Source organism: Pyrus communis, chromosome 14 (genome assembly GCF_963583255.1).
Source record: "Pyrus communis chromosome 14, drPyrComm1.1, whole genome shotgun sequence".
Lineage (NCBI taxonomy): Eukaryota > Viridiplantae > Streptophyta > Magnoliopsida > Rosales > Rosaceae > Pyrus > Pyrus communis.
Window position 1 is genome coordinate 1,641,202 of NC_084816.1, and position 24,098 is coordinate 1,665,299.

Here is a 24,098-nt window from a genome sequence, read left to right on the forward strand (position 1 = left end):
CAAGAAAAGAATCACACCGACGGATCGATAATTAAATAACTAATTAATATTAATTAATGTACGTATTTACGTTCTGTTATATCACCGCAGAGGTACAATGAAACCATAGTAACTGTCAAAAGTTGATAAAATGAAAAAAAACTGTCAGAAGACTGGCAAACTTACCTCATCATCATAAAGTGAAAGACAGATGGAGAGGTAGCTAGAAAAAGAGTTAGATAGGTCAGTTCGAAGAGGGAGAGGACGGAAGACATAAAATTGTGAAGCTGAGTTGAGAGAGCAATTTTTATGGTCCTGTTACTGTAATATCACGTGTAATATTAAATATTGCGAAGTAAAAATTTCATTTGTATCATATTACTACACTAACGATGTATTCGTGTCGACAAAATATTTCTCACCAAATTGTGGCAACCCACCAAACAGTACATGCTCTGATTATATTTGCAGCTTGAAATGACATTTCAGGAGCCTCTTTCTACAAGCTCTTTGACTGCAGACACATATTTCTCTCTCTCTCTCTCTCTCTCTCTCTCTCTCTCTCTCTCTCACAACTCATAAAGCTGCCAACAAGATCCATTATATCCCTTCCAACCTCTGTAGTCTATATAATTATGAAAAATATTGCTACAGATATATGGAGAAGCTACTGTTTATAATTAACAGCACATCCACCTTTCTCTCTGTCTCTTGTTCCAGCCTTTCCCTCCACCCATGAACCTAATAATTTGATCTGAATTTAGTCCTAGTAAAGTCTACACTGTGATGTCTTTGCAGGTCAATAGTTAATACACCTCCTCTCCCAGTTGCATTTTATGTTAGAAATATCTGTTTAAATTATTAATTTTAGAAGAAATAACTGGATATAAAACCTAGCTAATAGTTTCTATTGTCCTTCACAAGAAAAATTAGACTTTGACAGGAGGAGCAATTGAGGAGTGAGAGGACATAAAGTTTAGCAAACATATGATCGCAATGCATGATTAATCTATCTTCCTATGAATATATAGAAAATTACTTGTTGATCTTCTGAATATTACTGATGTTTGCAACTCTGCAACTTTGTCCACATATATATATATATATATATATATATATATAGTAATAACAATAATCTGATTGTAAGATAAGGAAAAATAAAAGAAATCCCTCCTCCTTTCAATTGTTGGAACTTTGGGAACTCATCATGTTTTAGGGTTAGTATATATTAAGGTATCTACATATTACCTGGTCTTCACACTAGTAAATTTTTTAATGAATGAATCATATGGGTTGGATTGATACGTCTGCCTTACCAATTCGGCGGGTGCTTGAATTTCTCAAATTTTTAGGATTACATCATGTATTAATGGTATAGTGAGCTAAAGAGTGTTTAGCTCTATTTTTTATTACACCGCATAAAATTTCTATAAGGAGACCAAAGGAATAATGTATAATTAACTTTTAATTACTTCAAATCCTATTAGCTTATTTTTATTACTTTTTCCAGCTAATAATAAAATGCATAGTTCTTTTTTTTGGGTAATCAATACATAGAGCATATAGCTGTTTCACTGTCTACCAATGCAGTGTATTGACTAATGTACATCCACGAGAAACTCTGAGGAATACCCTTGTTGGGATCTGAGTTGCATATATATATATATATATATATAGCTATGACTTCAGCCTGCTGAGCCTTTTATGCACTTTTTTGTCAAATGGTTTTACCAACTCCTCGCCAGTCCTAACTTTATATCAACCAAAGAGTTTTAACTACATTTGCAGTTTTCAGATTATAAAATAAAGGTGAGATTTTCATATGTATATGCATAATTGTGCATTATACAGACAGAGAAAGAAAGTGTGCATGAAGAGAAGGGAGAGTAAATTACAGGAACTTGGTTTATCATTCATCTATCAGGAACCATTGCTAATTAAGGAAGTCTTAAAAATGTAAACGAAACAGAAAGCAAAAAGCAATAATACTACTAAGAGAAGGAAAAAATAAAAATAAACATAGCTTAGCTTCCAAAAGCAAATTTTAGGGTTTTATGACTTGTAATTCACCACACGCACGTTTAAACCAAGCTCACAAACTCCCCCTCGTACCGTACGTCAAGGTTTTTCAAAACCAAAAACAAGCACACTAATGGGAGGAGGAGTCATTTTCCTCAATTTCAGAAGCTACATCATCTTCCTCTTCAAAACAGTCAATTCCATAAGCTGCATGGCCTTGACCAAATGCCTTGATATGATCTTTGAGAGACCTCTTGTGCTTGAAATCAGAGCCACAAGTGCAATACCAAAGCTTGCCACAATTTTTTTCATGGGTTCGCCAATCACCTCTCACTGCAAAAGCCTTGCCACATTTTCTACACATGAAGGGTTTGATCCCATGTTTTCTCTTGTAATGGGTTTGTAGGGTTCTGAAGTCTTTGAGAGGCTTTGCCCTTGGATGGTCAATGTTGTTTCTGCAACCTGGTGCACAGCAATAGCAAGGCAGTCTAAGCATGGCTGTTGGTTGTGTTCCCCTTAGAGATTCTGGCCCTTTCCTGTATTGAGATCCATGCCCCCACATATGCATCTGCATACATAAACAATTTAATTAGGTAAAAAACAATACTGTTGTTGGAAAATGCTCTAATCTACCACTATTATTGTTCAAAGTGATTGAAATATCACTTAAGCAGCCAACTCATCCGATTATGTTCAATGCGATAGTGGTGTTTCATTCACTTACCGCTATAATAACGGTAGATTAGACAATTACTTCCCGTTATTATTTTATGTCGCACATTTAGAAGACAACTTCATCTACTATATATATAAAGTTAATTTATATCGTACAGCTTTTGCCTTAAGGAAAACTAAAAAAGGCACTAAGAAGAAAATTTGAAGTAATTAGCATTGCTTGCATAAAAGTTGGACTTGTTGCGCATAAGATTCGGGTGTCTTTAAAATGTTGATTCTTTTAAGACTTCTTTGAATATCACTTGTAATTTATGCTTTTATAAGACAAACATACATCATACATGGGTCAAGGTGTTTGGAAATGAAAAGATAAAGTAAATGTAATGTCATAGAAGTTGGAGTTTGAATTTATTTATCATTTTTTGGGTTTAATCTTTCCAAATTAGCATTCTAGTTCATGGTATGTACTTGCTTGCATAAATATGATCCAAAACAGAAGGTAAAAAAATAGACCAGATGGAGATTCAAATAGGTAGGTAAAAGCCTAAAAAATACCCAATCTTTGTGTATTCATAAACAAAGAATTAATAGTAATTGACCAGCAAAACAATGAAATAATAGTAGTATATAAGAACTAATTTTTCATCGATATATTTGGTGATTTTGTTTTTTAATAGGATGGTGTTATGTACGCACCCCTTTTACTTTCTTTTCAATTTCGACCGTCAGATTCGAATGAATATAAAAAAGAAATAACAATGGAATATATGAGAAGTAAAAATGGATTTGTTAATAACACCACCCTTTTTGTTCCTCGGCAATGAGGAGGATCATCTGAAAGCAGGAAGAACTAGGAATATCTTCGGTTTGACACACCTGCCGGTGTGTGAAACACAAATTTCAAGGTGCAAAACGCACAATTCCAGCTGTGTAGTTCAATCACATAAAGAGGGGTACTGCTAGCTGATCATAGTTATATCCCCAGACTCAGTTTTGGACCAGGTATAGATTAATTTATTCTTATTTCTTTTAAATCCCAAAAACAACAAATCATGCAAAAAGATAGAACAAGATTGCTGATTATATAAAGTGCAAAACTGGACATACAAAACAAAACAAAGTAAAATGATTTAAAGTTGCAAGAAGAGAAGAAAAGGGAAACCCTAAGGACCCATATAATAAAAGTTAAAGATTAAATCAAGCTAGAAAAAAGTGTACAAAAAAAAAAGATAGATAGGAATGGATTTTCTCTTCCTCTGAAAAATCAAAAGAAAATGACCAGATGCAGAAAGTGATGGCAGAGCTAGCTAGAGGAGGAAGGAAAACAAAAAGTAAACACTTTCTTATTATTTAATATTTCAAACTACTTTTTCTTTCGCTCTAGCTTAAGAAATCATGGAAGAGACTACATACAATTCAGATATATATGAAGGCTAATTATATATATAGACTGTTGTACCTGCATGTTATTGTATCTATTGAAGGTCTTGAAGCAAAGAGGGCATGAGAACTGGGTTGGACCAATTAAAATTTGAGCAGGAGTAGGGATCCAGTACTGTCCTTTGTTGAGCCTGTTTGATGCAAAACCAGCTGAAGCAACAGTCACATCTGCTTCTTTATCTGATGAGATTTCTGGGGAAGAGAGCCTGGAGATTAAATCAGCTGAAGATAGAGTTCTGCTTGGAAGCCCTAAATGTAAAGCCACAGTAACAGTTTCATCATCTTCTTCTTGATGATCAACAATATCATCAGACCTAGAAGAGCTCAAGAAGCTTTGATGGTCATCAGCAGCAGCTGATTCTTGCATGTCTTCGTGGTGGTGACTTCTTGAAGGGCTTTGGCTGAGGAGTGGAAGGGCTTCTCTTAGAGGAGGAGAGGGAGGTGATGAAGATTGGTGGTGGTGATTAGTGAAAAGGGTATTGTTAATATTGTTGATCAAGTTGTTTGATGAGCAGAAATTGTGGTAATCTCCATAATTAGGAGGGCGATAATTATATGGATTAACAGAGGAAGGTGTGGAGGTGGAAGAGAAGTGGTGGAGAGGGTTGATATTAAACCAACCATTATTGAAGTAATTAGGGTAGGGATCTGTCATGATATGGTGAGAGAGAATGGATTGGTTTTGCTGGGATTGGGTTAATATAGTATACACTATACAGTGTACGCACAGAAGAAAGAGAGAGAAAGAACCAAAAGGTAATGATAAGGTGGAGAGTGGAGACCTATTGAACAAAATCACCAACTCAAAAAGGAGAAGCATGGTGTGAGGGTAAAAGAGAAAAACTAATATGTCAAGGGAAAAAGAGAAAAACTTGTATGTCACATTTTATTTTTTTAAAATTTTGTCTTTCTAATATAAAAATTTTTAAATTTTTATCTATACAGTGTTGTACTATTGACACATAACACTGTGATGTTAGACCTTTCAAAATGATTTAGAAAAAAAGTAATGGTAGGGAGACTAAATTTGTAAAAAAAAATTTACAAACAAAATAATGTGTCACCAATAGAAATGAACACATTTATCAAAGCTTAAGTAATAAACAATCATCAACTTCCACGTCATTTTTTTTCTAAAATTTTGTTAACAAATTTAGTCTGCTTAGTATTATCCTTTAGAAAATTAAGTGTGCTATTAATAGTGTGTGAGAGAAATATTAAGGAGTCTTTCTCAAAGTCGAACTCTCCATTGACTTTTCACCGCTTCATATTTTTAACACAATTTTTATAATATTAGCACAAAAATTATGCCAAAAACATAAAATGGTAAAAAATCTCACTTTTAAGAGAATCTCCTTAATATTTATCTAGTATGTGAATCAAACTATTACAATAAATCTGGAATTTTGAGTGGTAAGTTGCTCTCGAGTGTGTAGGCATACAAAATCAAGGTTGATAAAGCAAGCCCAACTCGGTGAAAAGGAGAGACAAGAAATCACTTATTAAGTGTGACTAAACAGTGACAAAATATGCTAAGATGAGAGAGAGAGAGAGAGAGGAGAATGAGAGAGATAATCTTGGGACTTGAAAGGACAAGTCACTTATTGGACAAACGGTATACAATTTGTGTACATACTGATACGAAAAAAGGAAGAAAATTACTCCTCACCAACCCAATAGGCTCAACTTTGATGAAGGATAGAAAAGAAAAGAAGGCAAAAGACAAAGTTGGTAATTAGGGTTGTGGAGGTTGTCCCCCCATGGATTTGGATCCTCGCCGGATTCCCTCCTAAGGGATCATAGAGATCAATGCACGTGGATTGTTGATAAAAAATTGTGCGGTCATAATTAAATACTTTTTATATTTTTAAAAGTAAGACAATTTCGTTTTATATGAAAAGTAGAGTAATGTTATTCTTACCACAATTTTATACTACATTTCTTTACCATCTTAGGTGGCAGATGAGTTGGACAAGCTACATCATTTAATTTCAATCTTTTTATTAATTAAAACACTTAAATAATCTTAGGTGGAAGAATAAAACTCCTCGTATACTACAATCATCATTTAATTAGCAATCATTTTATTAATTATTGATTAACATTTTGATTAAATGCTAATTAATTTAGATGATGTGACTGTCCAACTCATCTGTCATCTAAGATGATACAGAAATATAATATAAAATTGTGGTAAGAATAACATTATTGTGAAAAGTATAAAAAAGAAAAAATTGTGACCGCACGATTTTTGATCAACGGTCTATGTGCGTTGATTCCTAGGATTCCCAGAGAAGGGATCGGGCGAGGATCCAAATCCGTCCCCCATAATCCCATTCCTCCTGCTCCCATTGATGAGAGAGAAAGAGGGCAGAGAGAGAGAGAGAGAGAGAGAGGGAAAGATAGAGATAGTACATTGTACAACAAACCATCCGTCCCCCATAATCCTATTCCTCCTGCTCCCATTGATGAGGGAGAAAGAGGGCAGAGAGAGAGAGAGAGAGGGAAAGATAGAGATAGTACATTGTACAACAAACCATCCGTTGCAATTTGCATGCATACAGAAGCTAGCTAGGCAATGTTTTTTACCTATAATTTTTAATTAATTTAAAAGAAGATAGATACGAATCATACGATGGTATTATTTGAATTATAATTTTCTGTGGCTCCGGGAACAAATGGTTTGGATCCAAACCCAGCATTTGCTTTGGTGGGCGGGCCATGGTCGGCTAACTTGGCTCCCAACGACCGCGGAGAGAGAGAGAGAGAGAGATTGTCCTCATCTTATCTTTGTTTCATGCTTTTGCATGCACAACAACGTTACTGTTCCCTCCCTCCCTCCCTCTTATTAATACATAGTATGGGCCAATTAAACATTGTCTACGTATTGAGCCGACAACGGTATTGGCATTTGTCAAAATTTCTTGTCGTGAATTAATTGATTAATGAGTATAACAAGAAAGCATAAATTTTACTATGCTACAGTGTATTTTACACGGAATATGATTTTTTTCCTTCTAAATTCTCTTTTTTTCCTCTCTTTCTCTTACACTTTCCTTTGTCATTCTCTTTATAAAGAAGTTAAAACAAGATGTTGACGTAGCTTAATTGTAACCGTTAATCCTAACCATCCAAATAAAATAAGAAAGACAGAGAGGGGGATTTGGAAATGAGAGAATTCTACTCCATTTTATACACTTAGAAGTTTTACTAATTATATTTGGTGATTGGATTCTTAACCAAAGATTTAAGGGCTACAAAACCCAAGCATATAGTAGAAAACCCCACCAGCAAGAAGAATAGCTAGTCTTTTTTCTCCCTAAACAAATATTATATAAAGTACTGGTGAAGAATTTAGCTAATCGATGGCAAAAACAGAAGAGCGAGACTTGTGGCCATCAAATTAAACATGGAGATGGCTTATGGTAGATATTAGATTGAAGCCAACCTGTTAGTTTGCAGAAATTTGAATGTCATCATGGATATATAATAGATTATGCAATGTGTTGCACCTCTTTACGTTTTGTTGATGTAGAAAACATGAAATGGAATGATATAAAGATTAGCTCCAATTCCACGAGAAAGAACTGTTGTGCCACCAAAAATATATCCTCTTGTATCTATACCACTTATCACATGACATGATTGTAAGATTCTCTTTGATCGAACCCATTGGTTGAGGTGATTCACTCGACGCACATTTCATCAGTTACGTGTGCATGCGTTCATTAAGGTGTTCAATGTTTTTCTCAGATAAAACAGAAACTTTGGTGAACTTTATGTCCCAAGTACAAAGGAACATAAATGGAGGGAAACAAATTTGCTGCAATTTCAGAGCCGTATGGCTGCCCACTTCACACTCCAATTTGGCACCTAGATCCTACTTTCTAGTTCCCATAGGTACGAGTAGAGAGGGTGGATGAATGAATGCCATTCAAAGTCGAAATTCAATGGTGGGACCTTCAATAATATTGAAGGAAGGCCATGCATAAGGAGACAGAATCGTACAAGCTATGCTACCAATAATACGTAACTGCCAACCGTTTATGCATATTAAGAACCTACAATCATCCTTGCGTGTAACTAATGCATTGCGAGATTCACATGTATCACGACTGACAGCCGCTAAAGCTGCTATCATTAGCATCGGTATTTGCAACGTCGATTGAGTAAATTGATTAATATCTGCCACCTGCTAGCAACTGCAAGCGGACCTAACCTAGGGGACAATATGGATGATTGGTATTCTTCAAGCAATGGAAGCTACGAAGTGCGCAGCAATACTAATAGTTTTCCTGCCACTATCGTATTTTCCGACGAGTTAATTCCGAGTTGTTTGGTGAGGTAAAGAGTGACGCAAAACTCGAAAATAATAGTGAATATTGAAACACCGTGTGAAGAAAAGCAGCATGTGCAACATGAACAAAAATAAATAACAAAAGAATTAGAAGACATGGAACGTAAAGCCCTAGTTCCGATGTCCGACCCCAAAGTGAAACCTCTTTGCATGCTGGTCGTTAAATGCGTATTCAAGGCGAAGAGGCCCCAACGGTGAGTCCAGTCTGATGCCAAATCCATATCCGTACCCGCTTCCAGGCTTATGCCGAGCCCCGGCAGGATCACCTGACCAAAACAGAATATAACAACCTCTAAGAACATTTCCAGCGAACAGTCTGAACATTTATGCATCAACGGTCTTGAAATAAGATTGTTCTTTAATGGTTCCAAGGATCCAATTGCGAACAGTAAATTAAACTAAAGAGAGACGTACCAGGCACGGTGGGGCCTGATCCAAGATCAGTACCATAGTCAGCAAAAATAACTCCTCCAACTGGCCCTATCTGCGAAGACAGGCCGGGACATCATGACAGATCAAGGAATCAATTCTCTTCAAGTGTATAAATTTACATGAATAATTGGGGGGAAGGCAGTTGCATACAGTATCAAATTTTGTAAGGCCGTTTATACCACATACCATTGGAAAAGAAATTTCTCCAGAGCCAACTGCATAAGATCTACCAGAGCCCACAGCACCTTCTTCGTAACCTCTTACACTATTTGTTCCACCGATGCCAAATGCTTCATGTGGTGGGAAGTTACCAACCACATGGCCACCAGACAAACTTGCGGGGCAAAGCATAACAAAGTCAAAACCAAATGAGAGTATAACTAGCTTCACTTCAAAGCTACAATTACAATAGCGAGGTGGGGGAGTATTGGGGGAAGGATATATTTTCTGATAGATTGCTCCTACTGTGACAAATACAGAATGGTCGTACCTTACAAGAACACGAGTAGGACCAAGTTCTATGTCTTTCCTGGCACGAGCATTTATTCTGTTGAAATACAACCATTCAGGCAAAACAGGAAGTCCTTGTTCCACGTTGAATACACACTGCAAAGGACCCAAAATGGGTATCAAAATACAGTGGAAGATCAGAGAGAGAAACAGTGGGGGTTACAATTGTGAACACTGAGGATGACTAACCATTGATGACCCACGGTCACCAGAACCTGTGTAGACACTCTCAAGTTTAGCAAGTAGCATATCATCATGAGTATTGCCACTAAAACACAAAAATGATAAACAAAGAGCAGCAGATGAGAAACATGGATTGCAGAGAAATATAAACAAAGAAACCAAACTGGATTAGTTTCGAATTATCTGATTTTAGAATTTAGACTCACGTACCTTGCAGTTAGAGGGCTGCTGTAGACATCCTTGATAATAGGATCTCCTTTCTCATCACGAGCACCAGCATGCTGGAACAATAGTCCAGAATAGGGGGATTGTAAGTATAAATAAAATACAATCAAGTCAACATAATCTTATAATGAACCCCACAAGTTACAACTACTACCCAGTATTTAAAGGCATCCAAGAAAACCAGAAAAACTAACCACAGGGGAGATGCTAAAACCACAAGTACCTGAAAGATAAGCCCAGCTGTTCCACTAAACTTTGGTCTTATTGGTCGGCTAAATTCAATACCCGCTGTGACGCGACCAATGGTCAAGTTGCTACTATTTAGTTGGTTACCATGGATAAGTGTTCCGGGGGTTGTTGAATTCTAGCATAAGAAGAATCAGACAAGGGTCTAAGCATCGAGAATTTTGAAGTAGTTAGAAGGATAAGATGATCATACTTGATACAAACTAACATTAAATCACCTGAACCATTATGGTCCTGGATGTCCGCTTATCATCTCCTGCAATCCATGGATCTGAGTAATTTATACGAAAAATTGAGTCTATCTGGCCCCTCTCTAAGGAAACGTGTAGCTTTTGGTTTCTTCCGAAGAGATTCCTATGAGAATATGCAAAGCTGCAAGACAAACAAAAAACTTATGGAAAACTTAAGTCTTAAGAATCCAATGAAACACTAGATGACATGGGCCCAGTGAGCACTACTTGAACGATGACACATGCATCTTTATGTAGAAATACATGACACTTATATAACATTGATAGTAATAGATCTTTTCTTTTTTCACAAAAAAAAAAAAAAAAAAAAGAAATACTTAGATATCAGATATTTGAATAAATATTTTTGCAAAAGCAAAGAATATAAATAATACGAGGGGATTTAAACGTTAAAAAGGTACCACCAGCATTTTAAGCAGTTAGGGCTGCTAAGCACCCTGACAATCTAAGTATTTAAATGTTAAAATGAAAATTGTTAAATACTCACACAGATGCATTTCTATCAACTCACAAGGCTTAATTATCATAACCAGTTTTAGTAAGCTTTGATGCTACATAATCTTGTATAGATACCCCTCCAAGTATCAGTCCAAAAGTTTTGTTAACCTAAATCTTTACCATTTTAAGTTTCAAATACCCAGGTTCTTCCCTATGTCAAAGTCTGTCAACAAAAGGATTTCAGACTGATGCAAATAGTCTAAAAGCTTAACACACTTCCTTCCAATCCATAAAGGTTCAAAACTAGATCATTATCAATTTCTGTTTAAAGTCAAATTAGAATCTAATCAACCCAAACTTAATTTGCCAAACACATAGTTTGTTCCATAGATGTAGATTGTAGACAAGTTCCATTAGATAAATATATTTAATGCATACACATCATGAATAACTCATCCAACTATGTCGTCAAGATTAAGCATGTAAACTGGGGACAGAAAAAAAGAATGGAGCATGTGGGAGAAAGGACATAGAGCGAAGCATTCAACACTGGAAAACTACATGTGCAGTAAGATTACCTTCCAATGAGTCCTGACAGAGGGCCGCTTGTAATTCTGAAAATAATAAATAGAAGTTAAATATTTTGTACCATAAGATCTGAAACACAAACTCAAAGATTTCAATTTGTATTCTACACTACTTTGACTTACCCACTTGATATACCACCACCAGCAGAAAACCCTCCACTTGGCCGCTCAACAACATTCATTGTGATATCAACCTTACCAGCATCTACAAGTATTCAATAGTTTTGGTAAACGCATTCAATCAGTCAATATCATCACAAAAACATGTATAAATAATTAGCATCATTTCCACAGATATAGATGGGGCCATAAGCATAAATGCCAATGTCGGACATCAATAGTCCTACAAAGGGTTGAAAGTTGAGAGATAACAGTCTACCACGGATGACCACATTGATAGGACTATTAGGATTCAAGACTAACAAAATCCTACCGACATGAGGACAATCACAGTAGACTGTTATCCCTCGCTAACAGAAAAGTTTACACTTGTTGATAGAAAAACTAAAGGGCTTGTTGCACATTAACCCCTATTTAAAACTACAAAGTACTCCATCCTTCAAGTAAGGCTAAATGAACTAGATGTTTCCACCTTTCTTCCCTCCATTTACTCTTCCCATCCAAGCAAGAGAACAGTAGTTTCCACACATTGCTACTTCAAATTTATTTTAGGCGCTGATTATTATGAAAACTGAAAATCACCTAACATTCTGAAATATATAATTTCAAACAAAATTACTTGCCGAAAAAATAATAAAACTAAAATTTTCTTTTCCACCTGCTGGTTGGGGTATGATGCTAACATCTTCCATAAGTCCCATAGTCAATACAGTCTCTACATCTCTTTTTCCCTGTAACATACTGTAGACCTACATAGGAAATCCTGACAAGTAAAACACAGTGTTCCCGAATATCAAATTAAAAATGATTGCTTTGTGTATGTAAAAAAAAACCTGGCCCTTCTTAGTAGTAAGTTGGCGAAGTATCGTTTCGGGCTTTGTCTTCCCTATGGTTGGTTCACCCCTAAGAAGAGCAGAGAAGAATTAGTGAAGAAATGCTGTAGTTGCCACCTTTCCATGAAACTTCAAATTTCAAGGTTATCTGTAAATGAAAACTCAATTAAGGCAGGAGCTTACGTCTTCCTGTCAAGGAATCGCATGGAGATATTATTCACCTCAGTTTCTGATACTTGTAACTTAAGAATACCACCTGAGAGAATCTCAACAGCTGAAACCTACAATATAATGGAGAAAACACATGTCAACTACTAAAAAAAATCTTGATCACAAACATACAAGGGAAATTAGAATCCTACACTGAACCAATTCTACGCTCTACAGCACTAGCAAAATTAACTCCAACTTTATACATTTTGAAATTATAAACAAAAAAAATTAACAGCCTAATCCTTTATCTTCCTTTTCTATAAAAATAAATTATAACAAATCAGTGGGAAAGTTGATATAGAGTAACCAACCATGGCAAAAAGTCCCCGATCCATGTACCAATCATTGATGGAAGATATTACTTCATTCAAACGCTTAAGATTAATAACTTTTCCTGCACAACTTGACACCAAAACCGAAAATCAATATAGGCCCCCCATGTCATGAAAGTGGCACCACCAGAGAGATACAAATGATCTTTCAATAATGTATGCATGCCCACACCCGTAACCATGTAGAGCATTGAAGAAAAACCTACCATATCCATCACAGAATGCATCCTTCAGAAACTTTGCTGGAAGAACATTTGCCCCTTCACATACTAGCCCTTGGAATTCCTGGTTTGGTTTTACCTAGCTCCAGCCAAATAATATAAACTATCAGTCATAGTTATGCCAAAGGGGATACATGTTTCGATAAACGATCATGACATGAGTTTTTATCACCTACGAAACAATTACAAAAATTCCATCAATACTCACTCTCCATTTTCAATTTTCTCTCTTGGAGCCAAATCTCCTCATTTAGTTTAAAGACGCGGAATGAAACGTCTGAAATGATCACGAGACACACAGATTCAACCCTAAATCCTAATGCAACAATGCACAAGCAGCTTTATAATTACCATAGGTTCATAACAGAGCAAATAAAACATAAATTTGACAACGAAAAGTGAATGCAAAACGAATTCTAATTTATAAATACTAACAAGGGTCGAAGTTCTTCATTCGAATAAAAAAACAGAAACTTCAGTGCCACAACAATGCAGATATAATGTTGACACCTGAAAGATCAATCTGATGCCGTCCCTTGTATCGACGGCGACCGGCATGCAGGAGCAGAAATAGCCACTATCGATGATCCTATGCACGTCCTCCTGGACCTCCCGCACAGTGAGCGCCGAGTTCGCTCGGCACGCCTTGAGAGCCGCCAACGCCTCCATTTCAAGGTCCTTCCTTTCCAGCTCCTCCCCGTCCTTGTTCCTCACCAGCACCTCGCTTATCAAAACCCTCTCCTCATCGTGCCGGCTGGACGAGTGTCCCTTCTGCAGCGACTGAGTCGACTCGTCCGGCCGAGTCAGAGCCAGCGACGCCGAGCATAAAAGCGGCGACTTCCCTACGAACCGGCCCCGGTCCGCATTCCGATTTCGCGACTCGGACTCTGATGAGTCGGCGAACCGAGTCAGCGACAGCGACGCGGAGCAGAGGATGGGCAAAGGAGGGAACTTTGGGAAAGAAGAACGAGTCCTAAGCGAGTCGATGAGTTGGGCGAACGAGTTTCTGGTCCTGGCGAACAGAACTGTAAGGTCCACGTGTCGATTTTCGGGAGAGCGAGGGACTTTGGCTGAAGGAGATGAAGTGAACCGAACGTCGTCGTTCGGCGGCATTGGAGAAGGACTGAGAAATGATACCGGAGAGTGGTGTTTGGTTGCAGAGATAGAGAAGCCTTGTCCGGGAATAAGGAGTAGGAGGGCTTTAGGGTTTTGGTTGACAGTCGAACAGAGAGTGAGGGTTTGGGGAAGAAGATGGGGACGATGAGTCAAACAAGAAGGAGAATCCGGGAGCGGTTTCGGAGGCGGGTCGTGGGCTTGGGTTCTGGGTACTTATTGGGCCGGGCCATTGAAAATGTAAGTTCAACCCCAACCCGTCCAATTCATAACTCCTCACTTTCCCCGAAAATTTGAAAAAACCAAGCCGCGCTAATACGCCAACTATCTCCCAGACACCCATCTCTCTCTCTCTAGCTCTCTCTGCAACTCGGTGAATCTGAATCCATGGTCGAAGTGTGACATCGTCGACGATGGAGAAGCTGTTGGTAAAGATCTTCGACAGGAAGAAATGGATCGTCAACCAAGCAAAGCAGCAGACCTTCCTCTTCGAGCAACACCTCGCCTCCAAATGCTTAATTGACGGAATTGTCCCACCTCCCTGGCTTTGCTCCTCCACCGACCCCAACAATGGTACTACTTTCCGACTTCAATCTCGGTCAGTTCAACTCTGTCGTGCGTTTTTCTGTATTAGTTTCAACCGAACTGTCCCTGAGAGTGATTTTTCGTTCTCATCATTTCTCTAAAACCCTAGGTTTTCCACTTTGTTTTGGTAAAAAATGTTGAATTTTGTTGCTCGATTTCAAATTTGCTGTTTTGTTTAGGTTTTGTGGGGAATTGCGTTTTTAGATGAGGAATAAGTGAAACCTAGGTTTTGCACATTGCATGTATTTGTGAACTTGTTGAGGGCATCGTTTGAATAGCGTTGTTAACTTTGTTGCTTTCGACTGAAAATTTTGCTATTTTGTTTCAGTTTTAGTGGGTATTACGCTCTTAGATGATGAAGAAATGGAACTTTGGTGGTCTGTATGTATTCGTGTAATTTGGAGCGTTAGATACTCTGATTGGCTGCTTATAAAGTTTTTTATTTGGGATACATTTGCCATTCAAACGATGCATCAACTGACTATTATACGAGTAATATAACAAACACACATCTGTATGCTGTATGTGTTGTAGCTATGCATGTACAGTGTTCTTGTGCTTATGTGCATGAATTAATTATCTTTTGATTTGTTCATTACAGTGTTGAACAAACAACAGTTGAATTCTGGAGTTCCACTCCCTCGAGCGCTGCCTGTGATTCCTTTTAGTAGCCATTGTTCTGTATTTGACAAGCCAGCTCCCACGACTCTCACTGGGGAGCTACCAAATGGTTTGTGCACTGAACTTCATGTTTTGGACAAAGGTTTTGGTGCTGGAGATAAGGCGTTGGTTTTGCCGCAGTGTTCTGTAAGTAATGCTGGGTGTGTATCCAATGATGTTCCTCATGGGAAGAGAGAAGAGGATCCTAGTGTTACATCTCCAGGAGATGTGAGGGAGGCAAGAATCACAGACATTTACCATGATCTAGCTCTATCACCGACTAGAGGTGCAGGAGATGGGGTATTAATTTTGCCACAGTGCCCTGTTAGTAGTGCTGGATGTTCTTCCAACGGTGTTCCTCAAGATCAGAGAAAAGAGGATCTGGGTAATACATCTCCTGAAGATCAAAGGGATACAAGAACCTCTGACATTTACCATGACCCAGCTCTATCACTGGCTAGAGTTCAGAGATCCAAACCCAGACAAAAAGCTCTGGAAATTCGCAACAGTGCCAAAAAAACCTTTTCACAAGAAAAGAACAATGGTATTGGACATGCTAATGGAACAATTGGGTGTGCAATATCTTACCTACAGTCTGACCATGTTGATGAACTGAACTTAGTCAAACCTCCTGATACAAGTGATTATGCTTGTGAAGTGGAAGAAGCAAACATAGGGGAGTTTCAAAGCAAGGAAAGAGGTGCTACCATCTACTCTGGTAGAATTACAAGATCTAGAAGCTCTGGTCATCAGGAGAGCCCTTTGAATGTCAGTGGCTCGGTTTGTATTGACAGGAAATTTGGCGGAGCACTTTCAGATTCTATTGGCATATCACCTCAGCAGTCCAAACATGTAAATAAATCATTGGAATTGGTTAATTACTCTCATATCACTAATGAAAGTTGCCAAGAGAATGAAGCAAAAGTAGGTGAACATTTTATCAAGGAAAAGGGAAGCAGCATATACTCTGGGAGAACAACAAGATCTAGAAGTGCTAGTGAAGAACCTAATTGTCTTGATGAATTGTCCAAGTTGGAGCAAACATCTAACAGCATAAGTGAAGTTGGTGTCAGAAATTCACTACAACAACCGAAACATGTTGATGAAATGGTGGAAGTGGTAAAATCTTGTGATATTGTTTATGGAAGTTGTGAAGCGAAAACAAAAGTGGGGGAGTGCTGGAGCAAGGTAACCAGTGATTACAGTGGCAGAATAACAAGATCCAGAAGTTCATCCCAGAAACCAAATGACGTTAACAATTATCCGAAGGTAGATACTTCCTGTATTTCTGTGAAGGGTGATGGCGGTACAGTCCATCATTCCACTGGTAAGTCAACACAACCACCTCAGCCTTTAAGTACTGGGTCACAAGCTGTGCATAGTACTGAAAAAATAGCAAAAGACGCCATCACCAATATATCTGGTCAAAGAATTAATCAGTCAACATTTTCTTCATCTAACAAGTCTCACGATTCACAGAGAACTCAAATATCTGCTGCAAGGTCTCTTCCAATTCAATGTGATATAGACCTGTGTGCAGAGAATTCCACAGATTCTTCAGACAAGGAAAATGATGCAGATTACTATGCTGGCAGAAAGACGAGTGCAGAAACTAATTGTACTACTGAAGGAATGTCAAAACCGGTCAATTCACAGACTTTGGTTCACAGGGTTACACAGTCCAGATTTGCTGCTTCAAAGAAGCATTTGTCAGAAAAAATGACTCGTGGGTCTGCAGGAATAAGGCACCAGGATGTGTCAATTACTATGGTAAAAGAGGTACCCTGTACTCAAAACAGTGAATTTGTTAAAGCTGCAGCTGGTGGAGAAACTGAAATTGATCCTGAAGTATCCGTTGAAGGTTCTGGTTCAAAATTGGATGGTACTGGGCTTAGAGCTGAAGTGGAGGTTTTAGCCTCAAGGGAGCCTGCTGATTGTAATGTGTTTGTGAATCCCAAGCAACTTAATTTTGATGACGTGGAAGAATCCTGTAGGAATGGAAGTTATACTCCTGCTTTTAAAGAGGGAATGCAGGGAAGATCATCAGAAAAAAGGTCTATTTCCTTGATGGATGCTGATGATATCCTGGAAGAAGGAATGACTGTCGATTACCAAGAAAATCATAACTCGTCCCTGCCAATGAAATTTCTTGGGGATCCGGAAGTTTCAGTCAAAGGGAAGGACCTCCTGAGTGGTTTATCTGGATCTCCTGCAGAAGAGGATAGAAGTGTCTCGAATGGAAACGCCGTCTCATCGGTAAAGGAGACATCTGATGTTCATAATGATGCAGTTGCTAATATGTTGCTAGAAAGTGGCAATAGAGAGTCTCGGTGTGGAACCATGGGAAGTGTAGAACATAGTCCAAAGGCCATACTAGAATCTCAAGGCCTTTCACTTTCTCGGGTGGATGTTGCAACATCAATTGTCAGTAGAAGTCCTGTTGAAGAAACGCCTCAAAACGAGGACCGCGACATGATTGAGAGCTCTGAATCTTCACCTAAGGCACAGATTAAAGAGGTACTTAATTTTCTGTTGCAGTGATCTCTCTCGCTCTCTCTTGGCTAAGTGGTGGCCCTTACACCTATGTTTTTACACCTATGTTATTCTTTATGGTAGTCTTGTTTTATTTGAGATTTTCTGTTTAATTGTTCTCGACAAATTGCTTGTCTACTTTTATTTGGTCTTTTATAATGTACAAGATTGTGTTTGATAGGGTGAATATAGTGATGAATTGAACGTAGTCAAACCTCCTGATGCAAGTCCTTGTGAAGTGGAAGAGGGAAAAATAGGCGAATTTCAAAGCAAGGAAAGAGGCCTTGTTCTCTCCTCTGGTAGAATTACAAAATCTAGATCAGGCCAACAGGAGAGCTCTTTGAAAGTCAGTGGCTCAGCCAGTAATGCCAGAAGAACTGGTTCTGTTGGCGTATCACCTCGGCTGTCTAACCCTGCAAATCAACCCTCGGAATTGGTTAACTACTCTCATATCACTAATGACTGTTTTCAAAAGAAGGAAGCAAAGGCAAGAGATCACTTCATTACGGAGGGTTCATGCCCTCAGCATAAACGAAGAAAGATTGAGTGTAAAACAACTGATGACCAGTCTGCTTCTTTGGGCTTGAGAGAACAGGGTTTTTACAATGTCAATAGAGATTCTATGTGTGGGAAATTGGGAAGTGTAGAAGATAGTCCAAAGGCTGTACTAGAATCTCAAGGGCTTTCAATTTCTCGGGAGGATGTTGTGAAATCAATCGTCAGCAGAAGCTCAGTTGAAGAAACACATCAAAATGAGGATCACCATATGATAGAGTGGTCTGAATCTTCACCTAAGGCACAGATGACAGAGGTAATTACTTTTTTGTTGTGCAATGATCTCTTTCTCTCTCTCTCTCTCTCTCGGCTAAGCTATGGCCCTTACATCTATGTTATTCTATTTAGTACACTTGTTTTATTTGAGATTTTTTGCATACTTGTTTCTCTTATATCAGACAGGTTGCTTGTCTACTTTATTTGATCTTTTCTAATGCATAATATTGTGGCTGACAGGGTAGAATCAGCTTGGGATGCAGGGATACAAGTGGTAGCGCACCTTTCATTTTCATGGATAAAGAATTTGAAGCTTCAATCTTAAGTTTGATGAAGCAGACTGGTATGATGGAGGAAACAGGATTAGCACATCCACCAAGCATTATCATTGATTCAGGAAGTCAATGCATGGTAGAGACTACTGTTTCACTAACTCGTAAGGATAATCTTACAACAGGAAATGCTGAACATTTGACGTGCGCTGGACGAGCAATGCAGGAAATGAGATTTGATCTTGGAGTTGGATCTCCACATGGCCAATCCTTGGATTTGATTGGTTCGGATGATAGAAAGCCTGAGCTTGAGGGGTTCGTTATGCAAACAGATGATGAACCAACAAGCATTGCCGGAAAGGGAATTAGCTTTGACGAATGGAACCTTCCAAGCACTACAATTGAACATGCCAGCATTATGGAGCATTTGTGCCAATCTACTTGCATGCAAACTCCAGTAGTGTGCTCTTCAGCTTCAAATAAGTTGCACAAAATTCCAAATCTCTACCAATCTGTTCCAACTGGGCTTCTAGAGGGTGTGGATATGAGGACCATGAATGATGCTGTCAAACAATTAAAGGATGGTTATAGTTACTTGAATGAGGAAGTTGGCCAGGCGTTTTATGGAAGGTCCTATTCTGATTGCCTATTAAATCATAGTGGTCAATCTGGTTGGGATACTAAGAAACTGTATCTGTCTCCAGCTGGCAAACTCTGGGATACAACTGGTTCAGGGACTAGTAGTTCAAGGAAGCGAGGAAGCTTAAATCTGGAGCTTCCCTGCATTAGTGAAGAAAATGAGAATGCAGATGAGGCAGCTGATACTTTCCAAGATGAAAGTGTTACAGATGCATTAAATAGGTCAATACAGAGAGTACCACTTGCTGACATTACTGAGATTCCAAACCCTCCTGCATCAGTTTCTAAAGCTGAACCATATGCAGATAGACTTAGTCTAGATTCCATGAACACTCAATCCAGCTTAACGGGCACTCATAAGAGCTTCAAACAGAGGCTTGGAATCCAAAACAGCAGCAAGAGAAAACATAACAATAAGGAGAACCTGAGTATGTCACGAGGAACAAACGATATTAAGAGGACCACTGGATCACTTCATAACAGGTTCAATAAACCAAAATTATCTGGAAAAACCAGTCTGAGAAAAGGTGGTCCAAGTTTGTCAGAGCAGGAGCCGAAGTGTAACAATATTGTGTCCAGCATGACTTCTTTCATTCCACTTGTTCAACAGAAACAAGCAGCTGCAGTTGTAACAGGTAATTTCTTACTAGTAATCTTAATCTTTGAACTTTGGATGTTGCATTACATGTACATATTCCATATGATTGTTTTTCTGAGTGTGGAGCATAATTGTATGTCTAAACTGGGTTACAGTATGGATGATGGGATCATCAAGTAAAAATTAAAGTGCATATTTGAAAGTCCCATGAAAAATGAGTTGCCCCATTATCATCCAGAAGTATTTTATAGGTGACTTCATCTTGTCATAAGGAGCTTGATAGTGATTCATTTGTTTTTTTTTATTCTATCATTGTGATTGTGAGCATTCTGGGATATATTTCTTCTCTTTATTTCTTCTTTTTCTCCAATGACTTGATCCAGTATTTTGACCTATTTGTGCTTTCTTGCAGGGAAGAGGGACATCAAAGTGAAGGCCCTGGAGGCAGCTGAAGCTGCAAAGTGTCAGGCAGAAAAGAAAGAGAATGAACGCAAGATGAAGAAGGAAGCCTTGAAACTTGAGCGGTCAAGAATGGAGCAGGAGAATATCAAGCAGTTGGAGTTGCAGAAGAAAAAGAAGGAAGAAGAGAGGAAGAAAAAAGAGGCAGATATGGCATCAAAGAAGAGACAAAGGGAAGAGGAAGAAAGGAAGGAGAAGGAAAGAAAAAGAATGCGTATTGAAGCACGTAGAAACAAGAGAGAACATGAAGACAAGGTACCTGCAGAAAAGGTAGAGAAAGAAATGAAAACCCAGGCCATTGTATGATTCTTTATGGTCTGCCTCATTTCATTATATCTATCTTTTTGCAATGTTAGATATCACGTTGTATATTGGGCTGTCTTGTGTAGGATGGAAGAGGCCCTGGGGGTGAGGAATATAAGGATGAAATGGCAAGTAAGAAAATGGAGGAAAAAATGGAGGAAGAAAAGGGTTATGACAATAAAAGAAATATTTCGGAGACTAAGCCTAGTACTTCCAGGATTTCAATAAGCAATGCTGGAAAAGAAAGTATTGTCCATGAAGAGTTCCACGAGGCCTCGAGTAATTATGGATATAAAGCAGAGGTAAATGCAAATGATTTTTTAACAACCAATACCCACCATATCTTAGGATCTACTTGCATGGTGATAATCCTCTGTTATTGTAGTTTGCATAGGACCTTTAAACTTGTTGGGTTTTAACTATTATGAGGCCTTCCCCTTTGCAGTCTTTATACCGCAATATAGGAAAGAAGGCTACACCAGTCTAATTGCAAGACTTATCTTCTGTTAAAACTACTAGTAGCTTATTGTAAACTCAAATATGAACCACCGTTAGAATGTCTTCTTATGCATGATTAGCTGCATACTTTCGTTTTGTGCACTTTTACTTTGTAAAGCCTCGTGCTGACATTTCCTGTGATATTTAAGGTACTAAGCAATTCAGACAGAGCAATGAAGAATTCAGTTGCCATTACAAGTCAAGAACAGTCTTATGACATCTCTCCATACAAAGAATCAGATGATGAGAATGACGATGACGACAGTATCATACCAAATAATAAATTTATTCCTTCGTGGTCAAGGTATTTTTTTTGTAAATTGTTGTTATAGATGGAATATGATCTTCAAATTATAGAGCATCGCAATAATCCTAGCGATGTGTATCTTAAGGAATGGCATATATTGCGTACCCTTTGGAACTGTCAACTCAGATGCACTTCTCTAAATTGGTTCTGTTTTGTACAGTAAAAACTGCCTGGCTTTCGCTGCTTCTTCCCAGAATAGAGCAGACCCAGAGACGATCTTCCCCCCGGAAAGCTTTTGCTGCATATCTGAAGGTACTTTTATGGTTTAAAGCCATGGTCTTAGTAGCTACTGCTTTGTCCTTTTGGCTAGTCAATGTTTAGGTACTGCTGGACTAAGTTCGAAAATGCTCATTTGCAGTCCTCTTGCCCCGAAGGCATCAATTGAACAACAGCAGAATGTGTTAATCTATGTTCAGTTATATTCTTCAGTCACCTAGAATATGAGCCTTCGGTCAAGAAGAGGTAATGTTACCTTCTCCTTTTCCCTTTCGGTCTCCTAAACTAAGTTTATGCTGGCAGTTTCGTTGTTAAAAGAGCAATTTTCCTTCTGCAAAATGTAAAATGCCTTCAGTTACCGCCTATCAAAACCAAAATACTTGTAATAATTGGTTTTCGTTTCTCCTTGCAGATTTTCAAAGTCTATTTGTGAACAGTTTCTTGAGCAGGCGACACCCTTTCAGGCCGAAATGTAGCTGAAATGCGCAGAGCTTTTTTCTTATGTATGGGATTCTGTCGTAATTGTTATGCCAGATAATTTGCAGATTGATTGTAGTTAAGAAGAGTAACAAGTTCCATTGGCAGAAGGGCAATCGCCTGAGCTACCGAGTAATTTGGTCAGCATCTCCTGCTGCTGCTGCATTTTTTTGGCACCATACCTGGTTTTACTTTTAACCTCCCAATCATCTTCCTTATGGATGAAATGTATATATTTTCGTATGGGCGTGTGTAAGATTATGTATAGCATATACAAATTTAACCATTACAAGATGGCTCAGTGATTAGGAACGAATTTTAGATCCATATTTCACAAGACATGTTCTAAGTTCAATTTTTGGTGCTGGTGAATCACACGATGATGGTCGGGAGGTCGAAACGCCTCTGTGAGTCCTAGCCCCCGAAAGAGTGGACATGGCAAAGCCACTAGCTAGTCCCTTTTTTAATAAGATAAAAAATGTATATACAAATTTGCTACACCAACTAGCATAGAGCAGCGTTCTTTCTCTTTTACACCCAAGTTCGAATTTCCGTTTTTATATCCATAATTTAGATGAATTTAGTGTAGATTATCTTATTTGTTTTTTTTAAATCCCGCTTCATAAATAATTTGATCTGCAACGTTTAAACTCAAAACTTGAGCGAAACAAAGTGAAACGATTCGGAACTACCTCCACCACAAATCTTTAACAAAAACGATGGAAAAGAAAAGGTACAAACGTTTACACGAAAGAAGTTGTAAGAACCATTCGCCATTGATGAACAGGGAAACCAGCCCTGCTGAAAGTTTTAAGTACAAAATTATAAAGAAAAAAGAAAAAAGCAAAAAAAAAGCGGTTCAAAGTTGGAATGAAATTTGCAAGGAATGTGAACCATATTGCCTCAATCTTTTCCATTCATATTCTTTGCACACCTCTTGTTCAGAGAAGAACAAACATTTTTGTGGTCCTCGAAAAAGAAAGAGATGGCGGCAAATCCTCTTCTGGCAGGAATGCAAGACAATCGATGATGCATTGCTGCTGTGGTCCTTCTCCAGGCAGGAATTCCGAGAGTGCGTGGTGTTTTGATCCACAGATTTCAAACTTGATCGTCCAGATGGTGTGAGTGGAAGAGAGCCGCTGTTGTTTGAGCAATGTCTCCAACAGATCCTCACTTCCCCTGATCTGAAATTCTCCAAGGGGGACATAGCATAGTTCGATTCCACTGTTAAAAAAATACCCGATATTATAAATGCAAATATAGACAAGGCAAAATGAAGAAAGCAAAAGAAAAGGAAGGTAAATTACAATTTACAAATCATCAGTGTTCAACTGAAGATCGATATATCCTTGTGGTGAAATTTGTATAGGAACAACCAGCATCCTTGTCAGCCTCCTTGTATAGTAACGCAATGTACTGGCATTCGTCCAAACACAGTTAAGTGGTGCTAAATACAGATAAGTGTCAAATTAACTTTGAATTTTGTTGGAAAATTTGAGGACAATCAATTTAACATAGCAACAGATAATTTGTACTAAATACGTACCTGGCTTTGTCTTGAGAGTTGGAGAGAGTGAAACGAAGGCTCATATGGTGATTTCATCATC

General features: G+C 38.2%; 3 protein-coding genes across 3 annotated transcripts; 1 reads left to right on the forward strand and 2 right to left on the reverse strand.

Annotated features, from left to right (window-relative positions):
- Positions 1-1,806: 1,806 nt before the first annotated feature.
- Positions 1,807-4,840, reverse strand: LOC137716272 (zinc finger protein WIP2-like). Its single transcript, XM_068455698.1, has 2 exons — positions 4,133-4,840; positions 1,807-2,566 (listed from the first exon to the last, which is right to left on the reverse strand). The coding sequence occupies exons 1-2, from the start codon at positions 4,766-4,768 to the stop codon at positions 2,129-2,131; spliced, it is 1,074 nt and encodes a 357-aa protein (XP_068311799.1). The 5' UTR covers positions 4,769-4,840; the 3' UTR covers positions 1,807-2,128.
- A 3,627-nt stretch (positions 4,841-8,467) lies between these two features.
- On the reverse strand, positions 8,468-14,316 carry LOC137715166 (outer envelope protein 80, chloroplastic-like). The gene is made up of 16 exons (XM_068454400.1): positions 13,572-14,316; positions 13,047-13,140; positions 12,820-12,902; positions 12,479-12,576; positions 12,296-12,365; positions 12,121-12,211; positions 11,466-11,547; positions 11,334-11,369; positions 10,285-10,438; positions 10,044-10,184; positions 9,806-9,876; positions 9,602-9,680; positions 9,393-9,508; positions 9,089-9,236; positions 8,885-8,954; positions 8,468-8,736 (listed from the first exon to the last, which is right to left on the reverse strand). The coding sequence occupies exons 1-16, from the start codon at positions 14,172-14,174 to the stop codon at positions 8,582-8,584; spliced, it is 2,091 nt and encodes a 696-aa protein (XP_068310501.1). The 5' UTR covers positions 14,175-14,316; the 3' UTR covers positions 8,468-8,581.
- A 194-nt stretch (positions 14,317-14,510) lies between these two features.
- Positions 14,511-22,155, forward strand: LOC137715594 (uncharacterized). The gene is made up of 9 exons (XM_068454935.1): positions 14,511-14,858; positions 15,088-15,144; positions 15,361-17,936; positions 18,133-18,762; positions 18,963-20,268; positions 20,644-20,960; positions 21,080-21,295; positions 21,641-21,795; positions 21,959-22,155. Exons 1-9 carry the CDS (start codon positions 14,588-14,590, stop codon positions 22,065-22,067), a joined length of 5,637 nt encoding a protein of 1,878 aa, XP_068311036.1. The 5' UTR covers positions 14,511-14,587; the 3' UTR covers positions 22,068-22,155.
- Positions 22,156-24,098: the final 1,943 nt, after the last annotated feature.